The sequence below is a fragment of the Oppia nitens genome, unplaced genomic scaffold, assembly GCF_028296485.1.
Source record: "Oppia nitens isolate AA-2021 unplaced genomic scaffold, nextdenovo-longstitch-racon4-pilon3 scaffold1_pilon_pilon_pilon, whole genome shotgun sequence".
Lineage (NCBI taxonomy): Eukaryota > Metazoa > Arthropoda > Arachnida > Sarcoptiformes > Oppiidae > Oppia > Oppia nitens.
In genome coordinates, this window is record NW_026533199.1 from 8,924,748 (window position 1) to 8,950,155 (window position 25,408).

A 25,408-nucleotide genomic window follows, 5' to 3' on the forward strand; every position below is an offset into this window, starting at 1 on the left:
TACTATTTAAAAATTACTAAAATATTTATAATATTTTTATATAATCAATTTTTATTATTTATTATTATTATTTAATTTTAGTTATATATAATTATTAATAAGTAGTCAGTGTTTGTATTTTACTACTAATTACTAATAACTATAATTATTAATTAAACTAACATTAAAATGTTCAATAAATTATTTGTTTGGTTATTGGTCTAAATATTTATCAAAACAAAAAATATATAAATAGTTAAAATCATTTTTTAAAACAAATAATAAAATAAATACTAAATTTAGTTTCATCTAAATGATAAATATACTGTATATTAAATATTAAGTTATTTATTAAGAAATGTTTGTCAGTATTACAATCCTTAGCTTTTATTTTTTATATTATCTATTAATATATATAACAACTAAAGTTATATAAAAAATTAAACCAATGAATGGTTTCGATCCGACAAATATTGACAACACATGGATGAAGACTACAGTTCACTAAGTATTACCACTGAAATCATAGTAAATGTGAATAAGGTTTGCGTTTTTAAGGATATAAATCCATTAATGAGATTTGGATTTTAAAATCTAACGTAAATCACAAATAATTTGTTGAAAAACAGACAATTAATGACTAATTTTTTAAAATTGTATAATTTATTTGATTGTATCGACAAATTTAATTTAATTTTAAATCTTTATTAATATATCAAACCCTACATCCACTGCAAATAGTTTGAATACATGCAATAATACAGCAATCGATGACACATCTGAAACATACAGTAATACAAAAAGCAGATCCACAGACAATACACAGATCTCCATATTTGGTGCGATCTCTTATGTCTTGTCTTTCTCTTATATCTTCTCGTGACTCACTTTTATCATTGATTTCTGTGATTTCATTATTAAAAGTGTCAAATGTTTTGATCGGTTGTTGTCTTACAATCGATTGGTTTTCTCCATAATCATCACTGTCTTTATTGTCATTAGTTGGACCATCAAAACCATCATTTATGATAATATCTGCATTTGTTTGTAAAACTTGTTTATTATTAATTTGCTCTTCACTGAACATTTTTTGAAAAAAAATAATTATTAGATATTATAAAAAATTTTATATCAAATTTATTTTAATCATTAGATTTAACAAATATTAAGCAGTTTCAATGATACAAATAATTTCAATTTGTATCAAATACTGATATACTGTAATATGTACTGAATTTTTCAATACAACATTTAATTATTATATTTATGTAATCTAAAAATATCACATTTACTACTATAATATAAAAAGCAAACACAATAAGTAATTATTGCAAAAAAATAACAAAAACTTTTTTGATTACAGAATTATGAATCATTGTTTATCGTTGAAAACTATGGTTGCATTAAGTGTTGGTTAGATTATATGAAATCAACTGTAATCTAATAAAACGATAAGTCATTGACAACATTCAGTAAAATGATATAACTTTTCAATGTTTGTAATTATGTCATTAAGATTCAAGAATATAAAAATTTATATTATTCTAATTCAAATTTTTAAACAATTATTAATATAATTGTTAAAGGGTTGGGTGTACTAAATATTTTCAATAAAATCCTTTACAATAAAATATTTAAAAATATTTAATAGTAAACTGTTAAATTATATAACATATTATTTATATTGAGATAACAATTTATATTATATCAATTAATAACTTTTAATTTTAATACATTTTAAAAATATTTAAGTTTTATTTAATTACTAATTATATACAAACTGACTCTTTATACAACACAAAAATATTAACGTTATATTAATGCAATTAAAATCATAATCTTAACTAGTTTTGCCCGCACAACATGTATAGTCGTGCAATTCTTTTGTTAATTTTAAAATACTTATAAGTAATTCGAATGATTGCCTAATTTGTTTTATATAACAAACTACTTAACCTAATGTAACAAAACTTTATAATCAATACACAATAATACGTCTAAACTCTTGAGAATTTTAGATTTTTATGTATATTTAAATAATTTTATAAAAATTTAAAAGTTTAATAATTTTTATGAAAAAAATTTGCATTTGAAAAAAATTACAAAATTTTTCGCTTTTAACTAACCTCCCGGTGCCCTGTGATTCATACAATATAGCAAAATGTAATAACACAGCACCTGCCTACCTGTCCATAAAGCCTAACTGAGCTCAATAATCATTTAAAATTTTCCATAGAAATAACATTGCTTTAAATTCAAATTAAAAATTTTAACACAAATTGAAAATTTTTGCATTTGAGAAAATTTTATAAAAATTTAGCACAGGTAGCTTACCTCCCGGTGCCCTGTAACTCATATAATATAGTAAAGTGTAATTACACGACACCAGCCTACCTGTCCCTAAAACCTACCAGTGCTCAATAAACATTTAAAATTTCTCATAGAAATTACATTGCTTTCAATAAAAATTGAAAATTTTTGCATTTGAAAAAATTTTACAAAAATTTAGCACAGGTAGCTTAGCTCCCGGTGTCCTGAGACTCATACAATATAACAATATGTTATTACACAGCACCTGCCTACCTGTCCCTAAAACCTACCTGAGCTCAATAATCATTTAAAATTTCCCATAAAAATAACATTGCTTTAAATTAAAATTGAAAATATAACAATATATTTTTAGCTTTGAATTAAAAAATGGTTGTTGAGGAAGTGTGCACACATACAAACAAACAAACAAACAAACAAACAAACAAACAAACAAACAAACAAACAAACAAACAGACAAAACTATTATATTAAATTATAGAAGATACAAATTTATTTTATAAGGTTTGTTTAAATTATTAAATATTTATGGATATATAATATATCAATATTTTAAAATTTTCTAAAATAAACAAATTGTAATAATTAAATTTTTATATAAATAAAGACATATTATCTTCTATAATTTAATATAATAGTTTTGTCTGTTTGTTTGTTTGTTTGTTTGTTTGTTTGTTTGTTTGTTTGTTTGTATGTGTGCACACTTCCTCAACAACCATTTTTTAATTCAAAGCTAAAAATATATTGTTATATTTTCAATTTTAATTTAAAGCAATGTTATTTCTATGGGAAATTTTAAATGATTATTGAGCTCAGGTAGGTTTTAGGGACAGGTAGGCAGGTGCTGTGTAATAACATATTGTTATATTGTATGAGTCTCAGGACACCGGGAGCTAAGCTACCTGTGCTAAATTTTTGTAAAATTTTTTCAAATGCAAAAATTTTCAATTTTTATTGAAAGCAATGTAATTTCTATGAGAAATTTTAAATGTTTATTGAGCACTGGTAGGTTTTAGGGACAGGTAGGCTGGTGTCGTGTAATTACACTTTACTATATTATATGAGTTACAGGGCACCGGGAGGTAAGCTACCTGTGCTAAATTTTTATAAAATTTTCTCAAATGCAAAAATTTTCAATTTGTGTTAAAATTTTTAATTTGAATTTAAAGCAATGTTATTTCTATGGAAAATTTTAAATGATTATTGAGCTCAGTTAGGCTTTATGGACAGGTAGGCAGGTGCTGTGTTATTACATTTTGCTATATTGTATGAATCACAGGGCACCGGGAGGTTAGTTAAAAGCGAAAAATTTTGTAATTTTTTTCAAATGCAAATTTTTTTCATAAAAATTATTAAACTTTTAAATTTTTATAAAATTATTTAAATATACATAAATATCTAAAATTCTCAAGTGTTTAGACGTATTATTGTGTATTGATTATAAAGTTTTGTTACATTAGGTTAAGTAGTTTGTTATATAAAACAAATTAGGCAATCATTCGAATTACTTATAAGTATTTTAAAATTAGCAAAAGAATTGCACGACTATACATGCTGTGCGGGCAAAACTAGTTTATTTTTAAAATAACATATGAATTAAATAAATTTAAATAAAATAGTTATTTAATATCTTTATTATTTAGTATTATATATCAAATAAATTTATGATTCATATTATATGAACTTTTAATGTTATATTTTATTTTTCAATTTAATCAATTTATTAAGTTATCGATTAAGTAAACAATTTTGACAGTTGTTTCAATACAATATTACTAATAATTTGAATTGACATTGAAATTAAACTATTTAATGAAATGTATTTCAATAAATTTAATATTTACTCTAGTATTTTGTTAATTTGGTAGTAATCCTACAATTTTAATTAATAGGCGTTTTTATTACAAATTGTTTTAATATTTTATATAAAATATAGACACTAAGCTAAACAAATTAAAATTATTTTAGTAATTTATAATTTTTAAAAATGCTATATTATAACATTGTATTTGTTATCTGTATGGGATCAGCCCTGAGTGTTGACAATCACCATGAAGTTGGTTCGGATCAACAGCACAACCAATTGCATACTTTGGCCTCAAATATTTTGCAAAGGTATTTATATTAAAATTATAATAAAATTGTTCAACTTATCTAGCTAATTATTCAATATAATCATATATACTGTAGTATGCAAAATGAGTATATACCAAGTGATGCTTCTCATACCGGTGCCCATAATGCGCCACTTCATGTCATCAATAATTTGGACAAAAATGGTTTTTTGTCTGAATTTGTAGACAAAACTAAAAAAATAAAAGTTACGGTTGGAGTCAAAGGAGTTAAGTTTGTTTCAGTTGAAAGCAACGGCAAAGTAGTCAACATTAGCGAAGCCTTTGGTGTCGGAGCCGCCGCTCTCTATACTATTGTTTCGGATAATAACTCGGATGACGACTCATATAATAGATATGTTATGCAAGAAGAGACCGACCAAGAGATTGAAACAATAATCAAACAGATGGGCGACAACTGTATTCAAACAATTGATACTCAATATACTTAATACAATCAATAATAGTAATAATATTTTTTGTGATTTTTATTTTTGAATAGATGTCGATATTTTACCAGAAGCCGGACGTAATGAAACAAAAATAGTACTAGGTCAAAAAGCTAAATTTACAATTAAAATTGAACCAAAACATCAAAACAAGGGACCCATTAAAGTAAATGTAGATCACGGCTATGTTGCCGGTGCTATAGTTAATGTAACCAAAGGATATAAAAATACCAATTAAAATATAATAATCTGTATATAATATATCATACTATATATATATATATATTGATTATATAAATAAATCAAATTATTGAATACAAAATTAATTAAAAATATTACTAATACTTATATCATTTATAAATATTATTAATAATGACGCAAACAATATTGTTTTGTAAATTATTGTATGACTTGGATGTAATCAATAGCTTTATTAAACAAAATATAGTACAGTATAATTGCTTAACTATACTGACATGCAATATTATAATTAATTGCAGTAATATTATAAATTATTTTTTGTTTGCTAATTTAAGTAAATGTATAAATACAGTATCAATAAAATAAAACTAGTGTGACGTGAATATTAAAAATTATATATAATTTTTAAATGTTTATTAAATGTTTAAACAATAGATAAGTGTAAGTCATCGCAAACTTGAAGTGCTGTTTCGGTATAACTTATAATCAAAATAAATAAGCAATTAATTAATGAACTCGTGTTTTGCCTAAATATTACTGTCCACTAATAATCTCATGTTTGCAGTAATTTATATTTGTCTGTCTATTGTTTATAATTATAAGACATATCAAAACAAATTACTGAATTACTCCATAGAAAGTTATGTAGAAACATATTTCTACATTAAATTAATTATTTAAATGTTTATCAAAATTCAATATTTTTAATATGAATTTTAAGATATATTTATATTGTTTATAGATATCTAATATTAATTGTTAATGATTTCCTGTAAATGATTTCATATAATATGTATTTTTAGATTAATTACATTTCTAGAAATATCTAATAGTTTTTACACTCATATATAAACTGTAACTTTGATTTAATTATTATGATTGTGTAGTCTGTAATAATGTGATCACTTGTCCCATAGTTATTAAATAAATGTTTTTTAACTTTAATTTTTATATTAATTTTTTATCCCTTCAGTTATATTATTTAGCTTATATTATAGTGATTATAAAGTTATGCAATAAAAACTATTAGACAAATTGTTATCCTTGAAAACTAGTAGTTCCCCTCCAGTGATATCATACAATACACTATTTTTATATGTATTTTAACCATCACTTGACACATAGTAATCATCAACTATTCATTTAAATATCTATGATTTTTCTTTGTGTTTGAATTTTAATTTATTATAAATAATTTTATTTTTATTTTATTTTATTTTATTTTATACATTTTTATATGCTTTATCCAATGCAATAGTTTTAAAATAATTATTTGTTAAATAATAATAATTTTAAAATATAATAATCATTAAAATTTTTACGTATAATTTAAATGAAAATATCATACCTTATATAAATGAATTACAGTATACATTATATTTATTTAATATAAGTTTATTTGGATCGAAAAAAATGTTGTTTTTTTAATTAATTGATTACACAATACTTCACAAACAAATATTTTATAAAACTAAATATTTATATAAACATAATACTTATTATACTTATATTTATCCACTAATATATACCGTATATACAGTATAATCAAAGGGCTTTTTATCCGATTATTATTGGTTGTGTCTAATGGTGTGATAAAATTGAGTGCAAAAGAGCACAAATCTAATGTTCCCAATAAACCTAATTCTTCTAAAATATTTATAATTCCCAACAAAAAGATCTAATAATTTTTTGTTAAGTATTTATTTTACTAAAAAACAGTAACAATTGCTTTATATTGTAATTGAAGAGCAAAGAAATTAAACTGTAATATAATTTTTATTTATATCAACATTTAAATTGAATACCGGTTTAAAAGGATAATATTGTACTTTCAAAAACAACAATCAAACAATTAATACTAAAAATATATAATAAATATTTATAAATAGAAATGGAAGTGAAAAATACGTTAATTATTTCTACCGATGATTATAATCATAAAATGACTGTTAGAAGCAAACGACTAAACAATAGTTGTTCAACATATGAGTCGGGATGTCATACAAGCGGTTCGGATAGTTATGAGAAGTCATTGTTTAATTGGGATCTCATCTCCTATGAAGATCTGCCCGATTGGATGAAAGACAATGAATTTATCCGATTCTACTATAGGCCACAATTAAAATCTTATGAACTATGTTTGTGGTCAATGTTTCGCGTCCACAATCAGACCACTAATATCTGGTCACATCTATTGGCGGCCATAATATTTAATTATATATTTATGAATCAATTTCCCGAATTTTTGATCACTAGAGCGGATCGAATAATATTTTCATCGGTATATTTGGGATCAATTTTATCGTTTTACGGTTCAATAACTTTCCACACTTTTCTGTGTCATTCAAAAAGGATGGCATCATTGGTGGCTAAACTCGATTACATTGGCATTTCTGTACACATTTACGGTAATGCAATCGGTTTGTCATACTTTACCTTTTACTGTGACGACCAATGGTTTAAATGGATCATCAATTTTGTGACCATCTTTTTCATAGTGTGTTTCATCTTAAATAATATGTCAATATTTGACAAAAACACACCGTTTTCTCGTACATTCAGAGCCATTATCTTCTTCTCATTTGGCTTTACATCAGTTATACCGCAAATCTATTGGTTTACATCCGATAAATTGAATTCAATTGATACTTCATTGGCCACAAATAATTTAATATTAATGGATATCTTTTACGTTTTGGGCACTATTTTTTACACAACTCGTATACCTGAGCGCTATTTAATAGGAGGGTGCGATTTATTTCACTCTCATATGTGGTTTCATATTTGCTCTTTTTTAGGAAGTTTTTTCTCTTATAAAGCCATCGAAGAGATTGCTTATCAAAGATCACTATCACATTGTCTGTGATTATTATAAGTGCAATATTTTTAATTACTTTGCATTTTAAAATGCATTATTTTTAATTTTATCTATATATTTAAGTCATTATTTTTTACAATAGTTACATAATATTGTTTATACAGAAGTTTATGATAACTGATATACAGCTGTAATCTATAAATGTTAAATAATTTATCTATATTAATTAATAATTATATGTAATTGCAATTTGTTTTTTATAATATAATATATTAAACAATATTTATAATTATTTTACTATGAATTACTTAATCTCTTTAAGTTTATTTAAATAAAGATTGTTTAATCTATTTATGTTATCAAATAATTTAGTTCAAAAAATATATAATTGATATTATTGTATTGTATATAATATATGGTATATTAGTTATAGATAAATGTAGTTTAGTTATACAATCCTAATTAAAGATGAATTGCTATAATGTGTATAAATATAAATATAAATTATTAAGAATATAAGTGATAAAAAAATATTACAATCAATTAAATAATAAAATTACAGAAAAAATAAATTCTTATTATAATTACAAATTGTAATTTACAATAGTATTAGAAAAATGCAAATAAACTAAATTTTCAACATTGTATTACTTGTACTTTATTTAATTTTTAAACATTATTTTCAATACTGTATTTGTTTAGTAAATTTTAATTTTTTTAAGTTATTAATAGTGTCTTGATTTTCAACTAAAAAAATTATTTTGTCGGTTTTACGCTTATAACTGGGACTTAGTATGTCCACCGAAGTTGACCAGTGGACGCTATTTCCGAAATTTTATTATAACTATAAATAACTATTTGTTAGGTTAGCAACTATAAAAACTTATAAATAACTATTTCAGTTATTTTGAAAAATATAAGCATTAGATTGTAAAATATTGCTCAAATATATGTAAAAACAAAAAGTAATAGTTATATAAATTATATAACATGTGTAAACTGTTATCAACACATATTACTTTTTTAACAATAGAAATATTTAGTTTATTTATATAAATCATTTTTGTAAATATGCTGAAAACAAGTGAATTATATATCAGTTGAAGTATTTATAAGAAAATAAATAACTATTTCAATAACTATTTGGCTTTTTTGGCAATTATATACAACTATTTAATACAGTTTAAATAACTATTTTAACAACTATTTGACGTTTTTTGGCAACTATTATAACAACTATTTAATAGAGTATAAAAAATTATTAATCAATACACTAGTTATTAAATAAATTTCATATATTTATAACTCCATCCTAAAGATGAAAGTTGTAATTTAAATGCAAAATTGTAAACAATTACAGTTTTTATAGCAATATAATTGTTTTTGTAAACCATTGCTTCAAATTCTATACAGAATACGACAAATGCATTGATTATACAGTTTATTATGAAACATGTAATGGATATTTGAAAATTAGAGGTTATTTTTAGTATGAATGAGTCAAATGCTAGTCAAAGAGATTATTCAGTATTCAAATAGCAATCAATATTCATATTTTAGTTAAAAGTAAGAGTTTATAATATATTTTATATGATTTATAAGTTTAATAATTCGATATTTAGTTAATAATTAGTACTCAATATTCAGAGAATCAACTATTCATATAATATAAGTTTAATATCGAGTAATTCAATGAAAAAGTTATGATAATTAGTATTATTTAAAATATTTTATATATTGAATCAGATTTCTAATATTTATTGTAAATTTCCTAATCTAATGATTAATGCAATTATGAATTTATGTCTATATAAGCGATTGATTATTGAAATGTAAAGTCAGTCTAGAATTAGAATCCTAAGAGAGAAGTCATAAAAGATAGTCTAAGAGAGTGAGGACTCAGAGAAGGCGGCCTAAGGAGGTCTGACCTAAGAGAGAGAGAGAGAGAGAGAGAGAGAGAGAGAGGGACTCAGAGCCCAAATAGATAACATCAATATCTTTATATATATTATCATTTTGTATACTATTTAATTTAATTTATTATAAATAAAGTGGTTTATTGTTAACGAAATGTGATGTGATTTAGATATTGATTGTTAATAGAGTTAAGATATAGAACGCCTATCAAGTGATAGTGTGATTACGAGTAGTGCTACAGAAGAGATCGGAATCGTGAGGACGCGTGACATATATTGGAAGTGATTATTCGACTACGATATTGCGAGACCAGACATAATGTCTGAATTAGATCTGTGAGTACCTGAGCTTTGAGCTATAGTTCCTTGTAAACAGTCGGCTTAAAATACCGTCCATTACAAGTGGTGGAGGCGCCGGGTAGATGTTAAAAGGCGCATAAAAAGAAAGACGACTGTCCATTACAAACAGTTGTCAAAATATATGTTATTATATTTTATACATTTTATACTATTCATGAAAATAATAAAATGAGTTTTTTAAATTTACAATTTTATCAAATAATAAAATAAACATAATATAACTTATATATCTTTACTTTTATAGTTTATTGAATAAACAAAGTTTAAAGACTATATTTATAAATTAGTAACTCATTATAAATGTGGAAACATATTATATGTAAGTATTAATTAATTTTTATTTGTATATTTAACTTTTCTTAATTTTTAATAATATAACTTTAATTTATGAACTTTAAAATATAATTATTTTTGTTTGTTATACTATATAATACTGTTCTTGTATTTTTGTGATCAATTGTGATATACTTAAAACATATAATATATTGTATTGATTTGCAAAATAATTTTATTTATTTTAAAAATATCAATAATTTCTTAAATAATTTTTATAAATAATTATAATTATTTTTTCATTAATTTCTAAAAATGGCAAAGATTTATGTAGTAATTATTAATTACAAAGTAAACAAATATTTTAAACAAAAATCAAACATAAATATTCTTTCATTAAAAATCAATAGTATTTGATTTAATACAATAATATGAAGTTATATATTCATTATAAAATTTATTTTAAACATATTTATAAATTACTTAATATTACGTAAATATTTGAAATTATTATTATTGATTGAAAATTATTAAAATCAAGGATAAGTTGTTGATATTTATATTCAAACAAACTTTTAAAAGTTCATCAGAAATGATTTATAGGGATATTCATACTATACTAATATCTAATATCTCTAGTGTTAAAGTCCGAGTTTATTATTTTTTTTGAAATATACAATTAGCACATATCTAAAATAGGTTTATCAATAAATTATTTAATATTTTAAGAGTTTATTATTAAAATTTAGATAAATTCAAGTATAAAATACAATATTTTGTAAAATACTTTATATTAAATTACAAATATATATTAATTGAAAAATCTATCACTAAATATTTTTATGAAACTATTGTGAATTTTACAATTTATTATTAATAAATTTTAATAAAATCACTAAAAATTATAGAATTGAAGGTTAGTTTTTATATTTTATACTAAATTTATTCAATTTTCAAGTAATATAAATGTACAATAAATGTAATAATATTGATTAGAGATGTAATATTACTATAAGTTGTCATAAATTATTATGAATAACTCAGATATTTTATTTCATCAATAGTAATGTGCAGTAATAAAAATTATTTTCTAAATTGTTATTTAAAAAAATTATTTAAATTATTTAATTTATAGAAATTTGAAGGAAATGTCTACAAAATATACCATAGCTTTAGCTCCGTTGGATGCCTTTGGACACGTGAATGCATGTGTGGGCTTAGCTCAGACACTACGCGATTTTGGACATAACTGTGTATTTATAGTCAATCAAAATTGGAAAAATATGATCTCCGGTTTGGGATTTGATTATCAGATTTATATTGAAAAACATAAAACTGACAGTAAAGACAAGTTTTGGATTGAAATGATGAGAGAGTCAGCAAATATACTAATGTTGTCTCCGTTTGAAAAATTGCGAGCATTTGAAGCTCCCGGTTGGCCACCGCTTACCGAAAATGTTCGGCTCTCTAATGATAAAATCAAACTAATCATTGATACCATAAAACCGGATGCAATAATAACCGACACATTCTTAACAATACCAGCAGTGGTCAGTGCAGGTGTTCCGTGGATTGATCTCATCTCATGTAATCCACTTTACTATTGGACTGATCCGAGACTACCTCCGGGAGGATCAGGTGTGACATTTAGATTGCTTTTTAAATTTTAAAATTTTATTGAATATAATTCACTTTCAGGATATGCAACAAATAGTGATAAAAAATTATGGAAAGAGTTTATAAATGAAGCAATTGATGCCTATTCTGACTCTTGGGAGTCGTATAATAAATGGTTACAATCAGTGGGCGCACCAGCCCTTCAAAATAAATTTAGGTTCAGTAATCCGTCACCTTTTCTTAATCTCTATATGTGTCCTCTGGAACTAAATTACGAAGATATTGCACCAAACGATCCCGAGCTTTGTTTTAATATCGATTCAATGATCAGATCAGATGTAATCAATAATACAACCAATACTTTTGAAATACCAAAAGAATTGTCTGAGAAATCGGGAAAATTAGTATATCTTTCAATGGGAACCATATGTTGTTCAGATTTAGCTCTAATGAAACGTTTGGTTTCAATACTATCTAAATCACAGCATCGGTTCATTGTATCGAAAGGACCTTTAGGTGATGATTATGAACTACCGGACAACATGTGGGGTCGCAATTCATTACCACAGTTACAAGTGATACCATTGGTTGACTTAGTGATCACTCACGGCGGCAATAATACAGTAACTGAATCATTATATTTGGGTAAACCGATGATTATTGTTCCCGTATTTTGCGATCAGTTTGATAACGCACAGAGAATTGTTGAAAAACAACTCGGATTAAGACTCGACCCATACCTGTGCTCTCAAAATGAATTGATTGATGCCATCGATCGAGTGGTCAATGATTTCAATTTAAAAGCAAAGTATGAACTGATTTCACAAAGAATGCAAAGAAGCGATTGGAGGACAAAATGTGTCCAAATTATTAATAAAGTAATCAATCGGTCAAAAAATGCTACAAATGATAGCTAATCAATATATGATCTTATATTTAAATGTTAAACATTTTTTGTCAATTTCTTTATAAATACAGTATAAATATGTCAATCAGATTCAAAACAATTTTGTAATTAAAATTTTATTTAAAATAATATAATAAATTGTCTAATAAGATGGCAATTAACAAATTAAATACAAACTCATGTATAACTTATATAAATAAAACACATCTTATAAACAAAATAGATATATTGAAAAATGTTATTTAAGTAAAAATATATAACTATTTATTGTTTAGATTTAATTTTTCCCTCATGTCTTACATATGTACCAAAAAAATGTTTTTATTAAATAGTATTACAATAGTTTTTACGTAAAGTTGTCTCAAATATAAATTATTTCAATACTGAAGTTAAAATTGGTTACAAATAGTAATTTATAATTTACAGCATATTTTTAAATTTATAAAAATCTCAGATCTTTATAATTTGAATCACTTATAACTATTTGAGTACTAATTATAATTTAAGTAATATAAATAATTAATTAATTGTGAAAGTTGTGATGGGTTAAGATCACTAAAGCGCTTCCAATGTCATCAATTAAAATAAAAAGTTACTTTGTAATTATAACTTTAATTTACTGTACATATTTATATTTTCTCTATGTATTACTCTATTATAAGTAAAAATACTGTTTAAGTAAATTAAATAATTTACTTATAATTAACTATATTTGATATAATTTAACAATTTCTATTAACTTACTACATCTTAATATTATTTTTATTTTTTGATATAACTTATAATTTAGTATTAATTCTGTAAATAAGTTAAATTAATAGTTATTATGTTTATAACATTTAATTAAGAAATACATGTAATCTATCGATTATAACATTATAATTATCATTAAATTGGAGTTTGAAAAGTTTTAATATAGAAATTTAATAATCATAAAAATAATAATAAAACAATAATAAAATGCTAATAATACAATAAACTAAATATAATAAAAATTATTACTAAAAAATATTAATAAAAATTATTTTATACAATTATTATTTATACTTTACATAAATATAAAAAATATCTAAAATATGAACTGTTTTTTGTTATGATAAACAAAATCGTATTTTTCTACATAACTCGTCTTATTATTAAAAGTTTATTGTATTTAATTTTATACCAATATTTAGTATAAGAAACTATTAAATTCTTATATATTTTGTGATTCATTACATCGAATTAATATCAATTTGTTCAACGAATCAATCTATGTTTTATTGATATTCTAATATTATTGAAAATTGAAAAATGTCTTAATTTCAGCACTACATGAAAATCAATTAAATTAAATATATAAATAATAACTCATATTTGTAAAGACAATATGATTTTTATAAGTTTAAAAGTATTTAGTCGTAAATTTTCAGTCTTTAATACATTTGCATAAAAACATGCAATTTTTTGATCAGTTGATTGACACCAATATTTGAATATATTGTTGGAAGAAATACAGGAAATTCCCTTAATATGATGTTATGATCAAAACCAAAATAATCATCAATTTTATTACATTCATATTTTCCATTAGTAGACATTTCTGTTAAATCTCGAGGCATTTTATCAAAATATTTTTTAATACTATTAATATATTTATTATTTTATAATTAAATTCTTAATTGTTATATTATTTTTATATAACATTAGTTAATTAATTTTTAATTAAAATTTTTATGTAATAATTAGAAATAATAATTATTATTTATAAGCTGTTGTTTAAATAATTTATACATTTATTTTAACAATTGTATAAATAAAGTGGCGTTACGTATGACGCCATCATTTTCACGAACTCCTGAAAGGAGTACATATATGTATTCTAAAAGTCTGTCTGTCTGTCCCACGAGGAAATAGGATCGAATTCAGGCTCTGCCTCTTTTAACGGGTCGGATGCAATTATCTGGCCAATCATAAGAGTAAATAAAAAATAATTATAAATATATTGAGTCTAAAATTATCTATAACTTTGCCACTTGTGGTCATTTTTATATTAAAAATATAGTTTAATAGATATTCACAAAACATTATGAGTCGGAAGTCTGATTTTAAGATAGAGCCCTAACATAGCGTTCAGTTGCATATAATTGTAATAAACTAATACAATATGATTACAACAAATACATGTTTTATAATTCAATTAAAATATTGAATATTATATTAAATATAGATTTACTATACATTAGTTTTAACTATAGCTGTTTTTTCGGGACTAAAATATGACAAAATCGGGATATAAATCGGGAAAATACAAAATTACAGTTTTTATAACAAAATATGTCTAAAATGTGTTTCCTCTCAATACATATCATTTCATTTATTGCTATTAGGGTTAGATTAGATTCCCTCCTCGTCTTATTTTCCATAAGTTCCTTATATTCCCTGGGAAGACATTTCCTTGTGGTACCACCTATCGTACCCTAACTCATATTACATAATGTTTTATTAAAAACATGTTTGTATAGTAAATGTCTACAAAATGTATTTAATGTTTTTACTAAATGTTTAATATTATTTTAATCATATTTTGATTGTTATTACTAACATACTGGTCCCAATTGAAACACATAGTCATTGAGATTATGTACTTTTTAATGTATGACAAATTATATTTTCCCTTTCTAACGATCAAGGGAAGGAATATAATATATTTTCCATATTTTTCCGGAAAATTGGAGGGATTTTATTTGGGAAATTCCCTCCCTGGGAATCTGAATCTAACCCTAATTGCTATAAATATTGTATCAGATGTACCGCTAGTATTGTAATCAATATATATTTAAGTGTTATGTTAATCAATATTAAGCAAAATTCGTGAAAAACACTTAAATTGTTTTTCGGGATTTTGTCAAAAAACATCAAAAATCGGGAAAACAATAGACATTTATTTCATTCAAAATGTTTCCCTTATTTCTATAAATATTAAATTCCCAACGATTTAATAAATAATAAAGTTTCGGTAATTTCCGAATAAACATAGCTTTAGTTATAATTTAGAAATACTATTCAAATCAAATTGAATTGTTTTCGACACAAATGAGACACAAATTGTCTATAAATAGTATAAATGAGTGATAGATGTCGTTATGAATGTTATATATAATGAATGCGTATATAATTGATGTCATGAGTGGCGACAACTCACGGATCCAATCGATTCAAGTAATACTCAAAAAGCGTGGAAACCATTGCTATAGTCTATAGTTAACTGACTATACGTTAATTGACCTCAAAATTCAATTTACGTTTCAATTAATTTCGTATTTTTTTTGACAATTAATTCATTTGAATGAACACTACATTCATTGGGCAAACATTGAGTGCATCGACTCATTGGACACGTAATACATGTGCGACACTCTGTGTCAACAATAATATATTACCGAAGATAATGACCACCGATTGTCACCAGACTTAGAGTGACCACAAAAAGATTACTTTTAATTGTCACCGAAGTCTTCGATATGGATAGCAGTCATCAACACAGATATGACACAACTGTCAACACATTGACCGCAACGACAACAAAGACACAAATCGGTAATAATAGTCTTCGTGTCTATCGATTATCACCCGATAAGACACAGCATTTGACACTTAAAAAGAGTACACAAAACGATGGCCAGATTACCGACGGATCGACAACCAATGGCCACAAGAAACGGTATTTAGTGTCACACAAGTCGGGTGTCATCTATCAGATCCTCGACAAGACTCCTCTGCCTTTTATGCCATTACTCAGTCGTGAAGTACGTGAACCCGAGTGCGACCTCATCAGTGATGACCAATATTTTAAATATATCGGACTCATTGATAAGCCATCGCTTAACACAAAGCCTAAAACAGAGCTCAATGTGTGGCCACTCAGAGATATCTCGAAGAATAATACAAAGTTGACGTATAATCCGTCCGAACATTTAGTATTGACTGACTTATTGCCGACTACTGTCTACAACAACATCAATGAAACTGTTAGTACAGTTATGTCCAATAATTTTGTAAAACTATTTTGTTTTTATTTTAGGACAATACTAGAGACTGGAATCAACAACAAGTTATGGATAAAAAAAATGATAAAAATAGTCGCAAACGTCAACTGAGAAGTTTCCGAAAGGATGCGACAAATTTGATAACAAATTTTGATTTGGCCTCATATATGGGTCGCCGTATATATCGGTCATTATTTCGGCCAATTAGTAGTGTTGAAAAATATATGATAACAATTAGTTATGAAAACTATTGCATTTGTGATAAATATTTAATCAATGTCTCAATAATGAGTGCCAATAACGTTGTGATGAATAGTGTGGTTCGTTACTCAAGAAGTTTACGCCATTATCATCACAGTTATTGCTTTAATCGAAAACAACGACACGACAAGTGGCAGCTGTTAGAGACCGGAATCAATAAAAGATCACAACTACTGATGAAACGTTGCAAACGTTTGTGTCTTAGACTCAATCGGATTCAAATGTGTCCTCTCTGTAGAAACACTGTTGACTTTGAACCACGACATCAGTGTTGGGAGTTTGAACCTCATTTGCGACCAACAAGACTGATATCATTACTTCAATCACATAATCACTGTCCAAATGATGAGCTTATTGTTGTTGGCGACGATTTTTTAAGTGTTGACACCAATGAACAACATATGAATAGGGTTTCCAATATTTGTATTACCGGTAATAATAATAATAATAATAATAGTGTTAATAGTAATCATCAAAACAATATCAATATTAACGATGAAGTGATAACAGCTGATGACAGCAGTGACGACGATATCATGATTATCGACGAAGTGATTAGATATCCCATCAGTACTGTCAACAACCATAAGATGTCATCAACTGATTCAGTCTTAAAGAAAATGTTAACAACAAATAGTCATCACTTGACTACAAATAATAAATCAATTAATGTATCAACACTTGTATCCAATAATAATAGTTATGTACATCGATAGACATATTTTTAGATTATTTATATTTTATTTTTTAATACTGTAAACAAAAATATGAAATTTATTACATAATTACTTAATTTATATATGAAAATACATTTACAAAATAATTTGAAGTATTGTTTTTTAAACATTTTTTAAAACTTATTGACAAAAATGTTTTGAAATAGATATGATTTTTTTAGGTAAATTAAATTTGATATATAATTTATAGATATCTTACTTTCTTTAATATCTTTTAATTAATTGTAAATTATGTCAATTAGTTGTATAAAAATTTAATTATTTTATATTTTTATCAAATTTATAATTACACGATTTGTTTAATATTTTCATAAAATTTACTAATAAATTCATTGATAAAAATTATTATATTGTTATTTATATAGTCTGTATTAGTGGTGTAAATTGAGCTCAAAATCTCGTCCTGTCCTGTCCTGTCCTGTCCCGTCCCGTCTTTCAAGTCCTGTTAGATTTTGTAAATTTTCATAACAATATACAGGCATTTCTTATATCATTTTTCAATAATCATAATACAGTCTCTATTTCATAATTAAAGTAAAAGTTATAAAAATAAGAGCTGTTGTCAAAATTACGTCATAAATTTTTTAATAAATAATTATAATAAATAAAAATCATAATAATCTAATTAAAAATAAAAATAATATTTAAGATTAATATTATATTATATCATGAAATACTAAAATTATTTATTGACTTTTATTATATCTTAATTATATCTAAATTATTAGAGTTATACTGTAAAAAAGTATTAGAGATATTGTAAGTAAATAAAGTTTAAAATAAAAGGAAAGTTAGGGTTTATGAAACTAAAATTAAATAGTTTAAAACCTACTTTAAAAATAATAATATGTTATTATGTTTACATGTAATTTGCATACAATTTATTAAAAAATTGATTTCTACAAAAATCTGGTTTATATTTTCAAAAAAAAATTACTTTTATTTGTGACTATATTTCAAGGATAGTGTATTTAGATTTATCATTAATAGCATTAGTGAAAAAATTAAACATTCATAATATAAAAATTTTTAGATTTTTCCCGTGTATTTTTGAAACTCCATTCCAACTTAAAGTTAAAGTCAATTTTAGTTTCATAAACCATAACTATTACCTATTATTTTAAGCTTTATTTGCTTTTAATTATTTTTGAATAATAAGACATTTATTTGTTTTCCCTTATTATAAACACCAAGTATTATAATATGAGATAAAATTATATAATCGATATTATAATACATGGTTTTATAGACAATAAATATTTGTATATATTTTGTGTTTGTTTGTAGCAATAAATGATATAACTTATTGTCGTTTGTTTAACAAAATTATCGTTCCGTCCCTTCCTGTTCCTCTCTAACAACTCTAACACCTCTAACACCTCTAACAACTGTCCTGTCCTGTCCTGTCCTGTCCTGTCCTGTCCTGTCCTGTCCTGTCCTGTCCTGTCCTGTCCTGTCCTGTCCTGTCCTGTCCTGTCCTGTCCTGTCCTGTCCTGTCCTGTCCTGTCCTGTCCTGTCCTGTCCTGTCCTGTCCTGTCCTGTCCTGTCCTGTCCTGTCCTGTCCTGTCCTGTCCTGTCCTGTCCTGTCCTGTCCTGTCCTGTCCTGTCCTGTCCTGTCCTGTCCTGTCCTGTCCTGTCCTGTCCTGTCCTGTCCTGTACAACAATAAGATCCTGTTTTACACCTTTAGTATGTACTGTATATTATAAAGTCAACAGTAAAAACCAGTTAAGAATGCTAGAAAGCATTTTCAGAAAAAAAACTTGAATAACATTGAAAACTATTAGTTTGTATAATTATAGCGGCTATATAATAACATATAAAAATTTAAAAACTGGTCAAATATAAATAATATAAATATTGTCATGTATGGTATTAAATGATTCAGTATGACAAAATAAACAACTATAGTCATGTGGGGTATCAAATGACTCGGTTTGACAAAATAATCAACTAATGTGTGGTATCAAATGATTTAGTATAACAAAATAATCATCTATAATTATACTTTTTCAGCTTATACTTATTCTTTTTGTTCCCGTAGATATCAAAATTTTAATGCATATTTTTATCCTTGTTTTTGATGGTTTATTTAAATCTATACTTTAAAAAAATTTCTTAAAATTTTTTTATATTTTTGCCGCAATTTAAAAAAATTTATACTGATTTATTATATCATATTTTTGATACTCTTTACAATTCTAAACGTTAAAATTTTTACCTAATTTTTTTACTTTGGCCGCCATTTTCTTTATGTTCCCGAAGAGATATCAAAATTTTAATTAAACTTTTCAATACATTATTAGTAGTCCTCTAACCGAATCTGAAGTCAGAATTTCAAAATTCGCAAAATAAAATGCTACAGACAGACACACACACACACACAAAAAAGGCTCGTATAGATTTCAGAAAACAAAACTTTTCAAGTTTTTTTTGAAAAGAAAAATTTCAAATTAATAGTATTTATAATACTATATAATGAGTATATTGTAAACATAGGATTGTTGTGTTTTTTGACAACAAAAGTGGACTAACTTTAGTTTAAGTTATATTATTTACAGTATATTATAATCTTAGGACAATATGTATTGATTTGATGTATATTTGATTGTATGAATTAAAACTATATTTTACTGAATCATTATAATCTAGAATTATTCCAAATATGTTTTGTCTAAATGGCAATCGGATAAAAACATGCGTTTATTATAATAAAAAATGTGTAAATTATAATAATTTTTTATTATTTCAAAAATAAAGTTTAATTTTTCATTGATTGTAAATGCGAAGAAAAATATGAAATCTATGAAAATATTGATAATAATTATGACATGGATTAGAATAAATTTGGATTAAAATTTTATTCAAAAAACCAAAGACCACTATTTTATCATTGATTTGATGTAAAGAACAGCGAAACCATTGAAGGATTAATTGGTAACAAAATGTTGTATTAAATTACAAACGATGTCTTGTTATGAAAGCGAATATCATTGGTTCAGATGAAGACTTATTTTCTAAATGAATCGCTTGATTGAGTCCATAGACCGACAGTCAGACTCAAAGAGACACACAATTACATGAAAACAAGTTTAGACCCAAAAACAAGACTTAATTGCTTTTTACTACAAAATTCATTTAACAGTAAATTATTGAAAGAGGATTATCGGTAAGTGGTTATCAAATTCATAGCTTTTAATACATCTTTAGTTTTATAGTTAATTATTTTTAGAAATTTTTTTAATCATAAATTAAATATATAATTATTTCTAATAAATAAAATTAAAATATTATTTACTTTTTTATTATTTTTATTTATTTACTTAAAATATTTATAATTTTATTTACATGGATTAGTCATTAATTAATAAAACAAAATCATTAAAATAAGACAAATCTAATGATATTGGGATTGGGATACAAAAATATAACTACTTTTACTATTAATAAATTGTATTATCAATATTCATAAATATTAAATATAACATTAATATAAGTTATAATTTTGCCAATAATTTTATCAAATTAATTACAATTTAATTATTTTACATATTAATTTTCATTAAGGTTTATATATTTTGTTTTACATTTTATGTTATGATATTTATAAATTGAAAGATAAATTTATATTTATACTAAATATAATATATTTTTTAATTTTAATTTCAAATCTTACATAATTAAAAAAGCTTATTGAATAAATATTTTAGACTAAATTCATACAAACATTAAGCGCCTCCTATTTAATAACAGATATTTGAAAAAACAATAATTGTAAACATAAATTGTTTAATATTTTTAATATAATTTTTTAAATAATAAAATATTAAAAAAAACAAATTATCAAAAAAAATAAAAAATTTAATCATTAGATATTACAATATTTGTAGTTATATTCTCATTAATTCTATAATTATTTTCTACTTTTACTAAATTATTACATAATTTTTGTCAATAATTTGCTTCATTTATATCGTTAAAAGACTTTAATTAAATTACTGAATCAATGGCGAGAATAACCAATATTTTTGGAGAATATCCGTCTCTTCCATTCCGTCCATATCTTATCTATAGAATTGAAATCACAATTATATGGTAGTGTTTGAAGAGGTATATGTCCTTTACTTTCAATCATTTTATTCATATAATGTTTTTTTTGTTTTCGTTTGATTGACAATTTGTAACAAAACTATTTTATTACAATTTATTTGAAAATCTATACGATTTTCACTTAAAAAAGTTTTAATATCATTAGAACTCCAACTTGTGATTGGAAACCTGAAAATAAACAAAAAGTTAAATTTTGTGGAAACCGGTTAATACAATACCTTTTTATAAGCCGTGAATGTGTCTGATTGTTGTCGAGAACTATAATTTGTGTACAAAGACTAGAATTGATTCTAATATCTTTACCGTCTATTTGTTTAATATTTTCTTTATCACACATTATTACAAATCACAAATTAATAACTTAATATAGTTATCAATGATAATTGTGATTAAACTGTTATCAATGAATTTACAACTAGTTTGACACAAATGCAAGAATTAACTTATTTTGAGTTCAATTTAGAGTACTTCGAGAGTGAATTTTTAGAAGACTTTTATTATTAAAAGATATCAATTAAATATTGGTTTAAAATGTGAATATGAATAGGTATAAGAGGTGATAATGAAGAACAGTTGGAGTATTGTAGTAATGGCTGAGACTTGGATCAGGTAAGGGAAATACAGTGGCAGTGACTGTGAAGTAAGAGATATGTACTGTAGTGTATGAATGTACTGACTGACTGACTGACTGACTGACTGACTGACTAATGAATACAGTAGTTGTACTGTATATAGTCAACTAATATACAGGTAATGAATTGAATAATTTGAATATATCTGTTGTATAGTTGATGTGTTGGGACATTGAGTTCCAGTGATTGGTGTCATTGACCAGTATTTACAGGTAAATGAATATTAAACGGTAAAGTATTACAAAATGTAATAAGGATTAGTAAATTACACAGAAATAGGTATTATAATAGAAATTCAATACAAAATAATAATCTAAATAATCTGTAATTGAAGGACAGTTGGATGTCTTTAACAATATAAATGCATTTAGTTTTGATTTATAAACTATACTTTGTTAGTAAACTACAATTGTAAACAAAAAATACATAAAAAGTAGGTTCACTGAAATCTATATATTTATATATATGTGTGCTTTCATGATGCGAATTTTGAAATTTTGATTTCGGTTTCGGTTATAGCATCAAAAATAAGGTATAGGGGATCAACATTAAAATTTTGATATCTCTTCGGGAACATTGAGAAAATGGCGGTCAAATAAAAAAATTTAGGTAAAAATTTGTAACGTTTAGAATTGCATAGAGTATCAAAAATAATATATGATAAATTAAAATTATTATTTTTCATTTTTTTTCAAAAATCGCGGCAAAAGTATATAGCGGTTAAAAAGTGTTGCTATGTTTTGCTTTGCGTGTGGATCTACCAATGATAGCCAGCGATGGTAATGAGTCGTACAGAGTCGTACGGAAATAATGATAATTAATTTATTAATTGATTGGAAGTAAAGTAATGGTTGTTAGAGAAAACGTGAGTGAGTGTCTGTGCGGACTGATTGTTAGGCACTACTGGTGCGGCAGTAGTTTATGTGATATTTATACTCAGCTCAGGTTGACAACAGCAAAACCGTTGTCAACACTGAGCTGTAATTGGCTATTGTATAATTTACGACAATGATGCGATACGATTGGTGCTCAAATGCTGAGACCCCAAAAGTATATAAAATTTTAGAATTTTATAGAGCATCAAAAATAAAATTAATAGATCAGAATTGTTTTTTTATTTTTTAATAAATGGCGGCAAAAGTAAATAAGATTTTAGGAAAATTTTAACGTTTAGAATTGCATAGAGCATCAAAAATAATATATAATATATCATTATTTTTTATTTTTTCAAAAATGGCGGCAAAAGTATATAAAAGTTTTAAAAAGTTTTAACGTTTAGAATTGTGTCATAAAAATTGAGATATAATGAATCAGCATTTTTTCTTTAAAATATATAGCAGCAAGTTTAAAAAATTGAATTTATGATAATGTAGTTATGTATGATAATGTATGTAATTCTAAGATTTATATTAATATAGAAGTAATTCAGTAATTTATTTTATAAATCTGTTTTATTACATACATAACAAAACTTGTTTATTTTTTTCATATTGTATCATTTGATACCTCACATGACTATAGTTGTTTTTAGTTTGTTCAACTGAATCATTTGATACCTCACGTCTATAGTTTATTTTTTCATACTAAACCATTTATACTTCACTAATAAGTTTAAATTATTACTCTATAATAAAGTGCAAACATATTTTATGCCATCAAAGTTTGTTTCTGGCAATGCTTTATAACATTTTCACTGGTTTTACAAATTGTATTACAATACATACAAAACTACAGTTTTTATAGCAAAATATTGTCTAAATTGTTTTCCTCTCAATACATATCCTCTCATTCATTGCTATTGAGTTAATATTGTATTAGAAATACCGCTAATATTGTGTTCAATATGTATTTAAGTGTTATGTTAATTAATATTTAGACAATTAAATAGTGTTTTTCGGGATTTTGTCAAAAAACACCATAAATCGGGAAAAAATAGACATTAATTTCATTCAAAATGTTGCCTATATTTCTATAAATATTAAATTCCCGACGATTTAATAAATAATAAAGTTTCGGGAATTCCCGAATAAACATACCTTTATTTATAAATGAAATTTTAGAAATGCATAACTTTTAAATAAATTGTTTAGTTAATAGAGATTGTGTTTAAATTTAATAATTTATTATTAACAAATTAACTATAAAATAAAAATGGTTAAATTGTTCAGTTTTATAAATATTTAGAAATTAATTTTTTAATCATTATAATTAAATACTAACTATTAGATAACATACAGTATCTACAATATATATATACCGGAATATACATGAATATAACGTATATAATGAATATAATGCTAACAAAATCCCAAATCATTATTATTCTGTGTTTTGAATGTGATTTAAGTATTGCATGAATTTGTAAAAGCGATAGTAATTTAATACTAAAAACGTCCAAAAATAAAGTTTCAATTTTTGTGTCAACAAAACTGTATTGAAATGATTTTCTAATTATATTATAAATACAATTTAAATGATTACAAAATTAATTTTATGAATAAATGACACGTATTTTCTTTGATAATAAATGTGTTTTTTTTAATGTTTTTGTTTGATTTACTTGTAATGATGTCAATAATATTGGACAGCAATCGATACATACATTAGCCCTTTGAATGTATTGACATTTAAAGCAATCAATGTTTGTATTACAACTTTATATCTAAAAAACTCAATATAAATA

At 24.3% G+C, this 25,408-nt stretch overlaps 4 protein-coding genes across 4 annotated transcripts; all 4 read left to right on the top strand.

Annotated features, from left to right (window-relative positions):
• Window positions 1-4,148: 4,148 nt before the first annotated feature.
• On the top strand, window positions 4,149-5,159 carry LOC128952194 (uncharacterized). Its single transcript, XM_054297541.1, has 3 exons — window positions 4,149-4,422; window positions 4,498-4,838; window positions 4,921-5,159. Exons 1-3 carry the CDS (start codon window positions 4,295-4,297, stop codon window positions 5,103-5,105), a joined length of 654 nt encoding a protein of 217 aa, XP_054153516.1. The 5' UTR covers window positions 4,149-4,294; the 3' UTR covers window positions 5,106-5,159.
• Window positions 5,160-6,972: 1,813 nt separating this feature from the next.
• LOC128951201 (progestin and adipoQ receptor-like protein 1) lies at window positions 6,973-7,934 on the top strand. Its single transcript, XM_054296450.1, has one exon. It carries the CDS (start codon window positions 7,011-7,013, stop codon window positions 7,932-7,934), a length of 924 nt encoding a protein of 307 aa, XP_054152425.1. The 5' UTR covers window positions 6,973-7,010.
• Window positions 7,935-9,940: 2,006 nt separating this feature from the next.
• On the top strand, window positions 9,941-13,027 carry LOC128952075 (NDP-glycosyltransferase YjiC-like). The gene is made up of 4 exons (XM_054297408.1): window positions 9,941-10,138; window positions 10,407-10,481; window positions 11,571-12,073; window positions 12,134-13,027. The coding sequence occupies exons 3-4, from the start codon at window positions 11,584-11,586 to the stop codon at window positions 12,967-12,969; spliced, it is 1,326 nt and encodes a 441-aa protein (XP_054153383.1). The 5' UTR covers window positions 9,941-10,138; window positions 10,407-10,481; window positions 11,571-11,583; the 3' UTR covers window positions 12,970-13,027.
• Window positions 13,028-15,981: 2,954 nt separating this feature from the next.
• Window positions 15,982-22,690, top strand: LOC128951202 (hybrid signal transduction histidine kinase E-like). The gene is made up of 4 exons (XM_054296451.1): window positions 15,982-16,969; window positions 17,023-17,870; window positions 22,513-22,568; window positions 22,641-22,690. Exons 1-4 carry the CDS (start codon window positions 16,463-16,465, stop codon window positions 22,688-22,690), a joined length of 1,461 nt encoding a protein of 486 aa, XP_054152426.1. The 5' UTR covers window positions 15,982-16,462.
• The last annotated feature ends 2,718 nt before the right edge of the window (window positions 22,691-25,408 follow it).

Coding starts and splice junctions, on each gene's coding strand:
- LOC128952075 (XM_054297408.1), top strand. CDS start 11,584: ATGTCTACAAAATATACCATAGCTTTAGCTCCGTTGGATGCCTTTGGA. Junction 12,074..12,133: donor ACTACCTCCGGGAGGATCAG/GTGTGACATTTA, acceptor ATTCACTTTCAG/GATATGCAACAAATAGTGAT.
- LOC128951201 (XM_054296450.1), top strand. CDS start 7,011: ATGACTGTTAGAAGCAAACGACTAAACAATAGTTGTTCAACATATGAG.
- LOC128952194 (XM_054297541.1), top strand. CDS start 4,295: ATGCTATATTATAACATTGTATTTGTTATCTGTATGGGATCAGCCCTG. Junction 4,423..4,497: donor GCCTCAAATATTTTGCAAAG/GTATTTATATTA, acceptor TATATACTGTAG/TATGCAAAATGAGTATATAC. Junction 4,839..4,920: donor CAAACAGATGGGCGACAACT/GTATTCAAACAA, acceptor ATTTTTGAATAG/ATGTCGATATTTTACCAGAA.
- LOC128951202 (XM_054296451.1), top strand. CDS start 16,463: ATGGATAGCAGTCATCAACACAGATATGACACAACTGTCAACACATTG. Junction 16,970..17,022: donor ACAACAACATCAATGAAACT/GTTAGTACAGTT, acceptor TTTTTATTTTAG/GACAATACTAGAGACTGGAA. Junction 22,569..22,640: donor CAATTTAGAGTACTTCGAGA/GTGAATTTTTAG, acceptor GAATATGAATAG/GTATAAGAGGTGATAATGAA.